Source organism: Xiphophorus couchianus, chromosome 11, assembly GCF_001444195.1.
Source record: "Xiphophorus couchianus chromosome 11, X_couchianus-1.0, whole genome shotgun sequence".
Classification (NCBI taxonomy): domain Eukaryota; kingdom Metazoa; phylum Chordata; class Actinopteri; order Cyprinodontiformes; family Poeciliidae; genus Xiphophorus; species Xiphophorus couchianus.
This window is the reverse complement of record NC_040238.1, coordinates 12088770-12095351: the sequence shown is the minus strand read 5'-3', so window position 1 is coordinate 12095351 and position 6582 is coordinate 12088770. Positions and strand designations below refer to the sequence as shown.

The following is a 6582-nucleotide window of genomic DNA, read 5'->3' as shown; positions in this document are numbered from 1 at the left end:
GTTCTGGTACCTTGGGCGGGGCGTCGGAGCCCGGGTACTCCCTCTGGTCCAGTTTGTTCCAGCGCTGCATCAGCTTGATGACCATGGGGTTGCTGAAGTTGACCAGCTGGAAGCCGGTGACGTTGGCGCCCCCGTGCATGAAGCGCTCCAGGTTGATGTCCTTAAATCCCTGCAGAGGAAGAGAGTTACGGCGTTCACAGACGACTCCACGCCGTCACACTACCTGGAGAGGAAAACCAAGATGGAGGCAACCGACTCACCAGGTTGGCCATGATGTAGTGGTAACCCTTCACATGTTTCCCGACACTCACAATCTGAGGAAGACAAAGCCGAGTTAATCTGACAGCATTGCAGGACATCACAATCTGGGATGAAAACACATTTAATGGCTGAGATCTGTGGAGTCTCATCACCAGGCATCACTGTGGATCTATTGGTAAACGTCTGGATTGCCTTTTAAACGACCCTTCCTTTGTTTTAAGATAAAATGTTGAACAAGAAAAGAGAAAAAGAAACGAAATAAAAAGATTAGAAGAGATTTTTTTCTCTTATGACAGGCCATCCATCCATCCATCCATCCATCTATTTTCCAACACCCTTGTCCCTAGGGGGGGTCAGGAGGGATGCTCCGGGCGAGAGGCGGGGTCATGACAGGCTAAATAACCCAAATTATTGTTTGACTTTGCTACTTTACAAAGGAGGTCAACTGAGATTTCTCTTTTGTCTTTTTCTAAAGACCATGAGCCATTTCTCTTGCTAGCGCTAGACTAACACGCTTGTTTTGGTTGTATTTACCCAGAATGCCCTAACCTGTAGTCCACTTCCTGCATTTGGAGCGGTCTGCGGTACGACTGTCGTTCACCAGACCAAGGCTTGGAGGACCAGAGCTCGATTAGCATTCACACCTCCAAGAAACGAACCGGACTTTATAGACAAACGGACTGGAGTTGGGTTAGAGCGGATTAAACTGAACTGGTGTCAGATGAAGCTCAAAGGAAGGTCTCTGTCTGATAAAACAGACTTTATCTGTCTGGTTTCCGGTGCTGATCTTCGGCCGGACCGCAGTGACGATGCGTTTCCTGTTGACTGCTCTCTGAACCTCTGACTCCACGCTAACGAGGTGCCGGAAGCTGACCCACGTCCCGCAGTGACTCAGCGGCTTCGTCATTAACCGGATCAGGAGCTCTGCCTTGGAAACGGAACCGTCAACCTTTCACCTCCCTCATATGCATCCATCCAGGCTGCATTTTAAAGCTGATGAAAACTGAAGCAGGAAAGCATGCGGTAATATTGGTTACGGGGATATAATGTGAGCAATGTTCCTGCTGCTAAAAGATCATTTAACTCATTATTTACATCTAGAAAACAACATTTTATTGAAAAGTTGCTTTTGGGCAACATAAAATCTCTAATAAATCAAACATAAAACCCGACGATGTGCTTTAGAAGAAAGCTACAGGAATTATAAATGCATTAGATTATTTTCCTGCAACCAATGAAATATTTCACAGACCTGCACAGAAAACAAAAAAAGCCTTTAATAAAATCCTCCTATGGATGTAAACAGAACTGGTTCAAAGTTAAAGAAACAAATTATGAATGAAAATAAATAACAAAAATCTGAAATTCAATTCAAAAATAAAAGGCAGCAAAATGAAAAAAAAAAACATTTTTTAAAAACGTTTTCTGCAGTTTTTTAGTTCATGTTTTCATCTTCAGTCGGTTTAATAAGCGAAGTCTCACTTTGAACAGCCATTTAAAACTTTTATGTTTCTACAAAACCAGGACGTTTTATCAATACATAAAATCCCTCGGAAGAAAAGTTTGTTATGCTAATAGCAATTAGCATTCATCAACAACTCACTGGTGGAAGTGAGAGAGTTCAGCAACACAAATAAACAGTAAAACGTTACAGCTCTGGTTTTAACATAATTAGTAAAAATCTAAATAAATAAACTTCAGATTAAGCTGAGAGTCGGCAGCAGAAGCAGCCGGCCCTCAGAGAGACGGAGGCGGCCATGATGAAGAGGAGCAGGAGGAAGAGGAGGGAGGAGCGGTTTCTGAGTGAGCTGCTGCCAGCGACCATCACTGGAGATGAAAACAGACGTTTCCCAGGTTCAAACTGGTCTAATTAGCAGGTACAGCGTCCTCCCAGTACCGTCTGACTGGGAGGGAAACACTCTTTGAAGATGTTGGCATGACGACGCATTAAATCCCTGCAGACCTGAAGGCAACGCTGCAGCCTGAGGGTAAAAACCAGCTGAACTCTGAACCTTCAGAGTCACATAGAGACGGTTACAAAGTCGGCCTTCCATCACCTGAACAGCATCTCAGGATTAGAACGAGTGAGGAACTCGGTCATGCGTTTATCTTTTAGTCGCATTAATTGCTGCAGCAGCTCAGAGAAGGCAGAGGTCGACAGATTATCTCTTACAACAAACTGTCACAACATGGGGACAGTTTGACCAAATATTTTTAATAAAAGTTTCATCCTGCAGCTTAAAATCCAGGCTAAAACCTCCACACGTTTAGATTCCTTTGAACAATAATAACTGAAACATTGATCATGATATTTGATCTGTATTGATCACTTTAACGATAGAACTCAACAACATGTAACATCACTACTGTTGACCGTATGACGTGTTTATGATGCTTTCATGTTTTCACAAACTGCCGCATTGCTGAAATGCGCTTTATGATTGATTGATTGATTGATTGATTGATCGGTTGATCGGTTGATCGATCACCTGCTCCAGCATGTTCTGCAGCCTCTCGGCCTCCAGGTCGATGACAAACTTCTTCTCCTCGCGGCGCTCCAGGTCCTCCAGCAGGCGCCGGTAGTTGGCGTCGTTGAAGTTTTCCACACAGATGGCGCTGACCTGCCAGTCGTCTAGTCCGGCTTTCTCCATGATGGCCTGCAGGATGGCGTACCCTGAGACACACACACACACACACACCCCCGCACACACACACACATATGCGCGCGCACACACACATGCACACGGGGTACGGAGAAAATCAGGCTCTGATATGCTTCACAACGGCCTCTGATTATCGATCAATATTCCACTGATCGATCAGGTTTTTAGTTTAGTTTATCACAGTATAGACTTCGGTGTTTGACAGTTTTTCACAAATAGAAAAAGCTAAAGCGGTAACTGTGTCTTCTGCAAACCAGCTAATGCGCTAATGTCAGAGCTAATTCTTCCTTCAGCACTTTAGCTAACTGTGAAAACGTTTAGCGTGTTTAGCTTTCCCAAATACGATTTTCCCGTTTGGTTTGCTGCTTTTTAAACTTTCATTTTAAATAAAGTTGCTATCTTTATTCTGTAGGTAGCCGTTTACACTCATCCTCTTATTTAGAAGTTATTATTAGAGAAACAGTCTAAGATTTAAAACAGAATATCTTCTTGTAATAAATTTAGTTTTACAATAATTTTCTACTTCTGGGATTTTCTAAAAGTTAATATTTCCCAGACTCTTGAAGTCGGTTCTGTTGACAACATTTAATATTTAAATGATGTCCACTGGGTGTTAACATTTATTTTAAATATTCCAGAGTCTGTTGGTGCTTTTTAATGCTGCTGAACAACAGTCAGGATATTTCTCTGTTCCTCTCATATTTGGGCTCCGTATTATTTTCCAGGTTCATCTCTGGATCCGCTCTCTGATCTGCAGCAAACAGCTCTGAGCAGAACCTGACAGGAAGTTTAAAACTGCAGGATTGAATCTCGACGTCCTCAAGGAGCCAAAACAAACTCTGAAGCGTTTCCAGACCGAAGCTCCGGATCGGAGGCAGAGCCGGGCGCAGGGCGGCCATGACGGCGGCCACGAGGGCGGCCGTCCTCCAGCAGGAACAGATGTCCCCCTTAAACGGCCCCTCCTGGTGGCCATCACAATCTGGCAACCCGGCTCCCTTTGCTCCCAATTAGTGGCTTAACCTGCGCTCTGGCAACCTGGCTGCCTGCACACCTCCATCCCTCCTCGGCCCTTCACAGCCCATTAGAGAGCTGCTATTGCCAAGACACACACACACACACACACACACACACACACACACACAGAGACACACACTTGTCCCTGCAGAGAGGAAGCGGTTCGTGGCATTTTGGCTTCTTTACAGCCGAATCCCCAGATGGGAGCGAAGTGTTTCCAGTTGAAAGGGAAGATTAATGAGGTTTTGTGCTGAAAACAAGAAAAACTTGTTTTAAGTTTCACTGAGGGATTTTTTGGGGACATTTTCATGCATAATAATTTAGTATTTTTAGCAGCTGTAATATTTTATAAATTCTTAAAGACAGGAAAAATGGGAAAATAATCAGTGTTTGTTGGTTATTTTATGTAGCGGTGGAGAGAAAAACTGGTTGGATCAAGGACTGCAGCTTTAATTCATTATTATTTTTGTTATATTTATTGACAGTTTATGTAGTTTAGTCATTTTGTTTGTTTTTAGCAAGACAAATGAAGTACTATCCAGATACAACAAAAGAAAAACAGCATTTCGGATAATTATTATGCAATTACAGAAATGCCAACTTATGTGCATTGTCTCTACCAAATACATAAAATATATGTATATAAACATAAATTGTACATATTTGATTTATTTACAACAACAGCCCTTTTGATTTTTTTTTCTGATTGATTTCCTTTTTTGTTGATTGAGATACATCTTTAGGAAAGTCTGCAGCAAGTGGAAGAAAGCTAAAAGAAGCCAGAGGACAAGGGAGAAAAGATGAAAGATTGTCAAAAATAAAGATGGAAAGAAATGGATAGAAGGAAAAAAATTAAGGAAAAAAGAAAATAGGCAGAATAGGGAAAAAAAACCAATAAAGTGAGGTGGAGACATTCAGAAGAAAACTGAAGGAAAAAATTGGGATGAGAGGATGAGAAGAGGAAATGGAACAAAAACTGAAATAAGCAGCAGAAATATAAAAAGATTAAATAAAAGAAAAGTGAAAGAAAGCAAAAAACATTACAGGACTAAAAACCAGGAATGAAAAGAAAAATGAGACATAAAGACAAAACTGAACAGGAAAAAATGTTGAAAAATGAGAGGAATGGATATGAATGTCAGTTTGAGCCCAGAAACAGTAAAAACTGTGAAAATTAAAGATGTTAGTAACAAATGAGTCTGCATGTAATCACTGAACAACAATATGAGCCGTCATCACAACAGACAGAAAACAAGATTTATCCGTCTGACAAACCAAAAGCTCAAACATGCAACTCAATAGATATATTATAATTAGGCCTTTGACATGAAATTCACCCGGGATCTGGAACCAACCCATTAAATCTACATTAACTAAGAAAAACAAATAGATCCATAAGTTACACGACGTGTCAAAGTGTTTAATTAATCAGAAACTGAAGGCAGAAAGCCAAGAAAGCAGAAGAAATCTGTCAGCACTCAGAGAGCAGCAAATATCAGCTGATTCAGCAACGCAGAAAAGTTTCTGGATTGTCAAACAAGAAGCGACTCAGGATGAGAAAAAGCAAAAATCAATTTCTAAACCTTCACACAGTTTAATAGAATCAATACTTCTGTTAGAGGAGTCAAAATATTAAACTAAGAGCCTCAGAAAAACCTCAAATTACAGATGTTTGATGAAGAAAATCAGGAATAAACTCAAGAACCCTGGCCTCTATCTGCTCTTACCACACAAGAAACAAAAAGTTTAAAGTTTGGTGGAAGGAAAATCATGGTGAGGAGTGTTTTTTTTAAAAATTTTATCTTTCCATGATGTTACCCCCTGGAGTGATGCTTTGACTCTCGCATGCACGTTTATGAAATCCTTTCATCTCCATGGCAACCATTCAGCTGGTTGGACCTGGCTCCGCCTTTGAGGCGTAGCTCTTCCCCCACTCAGCTCCTTCAGACTAGCTAGCAGCAATTAGCAAACAGCTGATGGATCTGCTGAAGTCATTATAGGAGCTGCTGCTCAGAGCAACGCTGGTAAAAATGTTAGAGGGTTAATAGAGGAGCCATGTTGGGATGACTTCCTGGAGGCGGATCTCAGGAAGAGCAGGCATTTTTAAAGAGCCCAATTTCAAGGCATTAAATTAGGAAGTAAAATTTCTTTTAACTCATATTTGATATACAGCATTTTTATAACGTGGAAAGTTTACACGATGACTTGGTTATGCTATAAGGTGGCGCTATGTGCCCAGAAAACACATTACTGGCCCTTTAAAACAAATACTCCTGACTTCTCCGCCCTGGTGCTATATGATAAATGAGCTTGCCATACAGTGATGAAGGCTCCACTCTGTCCAGAAACCAGAAGCAGGAGGACAACATGTTCTCTCTCTCCCCACATGTTGCAGCTGCAGTTGCTCGGCCCAGGCTAGCGTTAGCGTTAGCCTCAGTGGGCCGACACCCAGGCAGAGCCGGGTTGATGCTGATTGCAGCCGGCTGCTGTTCCTCCTGCAGCCTCCAGCCACACATTCATCAGCTGGTAATCAGTCGGCCCGGTCCAGACTGTGCTTCACTTCCTGTCCGGCCTCTTTACGCCAGACAGGCTGAGCGCCGCGCAATGGGACACGAAGCCTTATCACCGCGCCCCAAACAGAGCT

General features: G+C 42.3%; 1 protein-coding gene across 4 annotated transcripts in view; it reads right to left on the bottom strand.

Annotated features, from left to right (window-relative positions):
- The window catches only part of gria4b (glutamate receptor, ionotropic, AMPA 4b), a 92989-nt gene that overhangs the window by 41887 nt on the left and 44520 nt on the right, over window positions 1-6582 (bottom strand). For all 4 annotated transcript variants that reach the window (XM_028031380.1, XM_028031379.1, XM_028031378.1 and 1 more), the window contains exons 4-6: window positions 2751-2935; window positions 261-314; window positions 11-169 (exon numbers count right to left, since the gene is read on the bottom strand). In XM_028031380.1, coding sequence (XP_027887181.1) covers window positions 11-169; window positions 261-314; window positions 2751-2935 — 398 coding nt within the window. The remainder of the gene's footprint in view (window positions 1-10; window positions 170-260; window positions 315-2750; window positions 2936-6582) is intronic.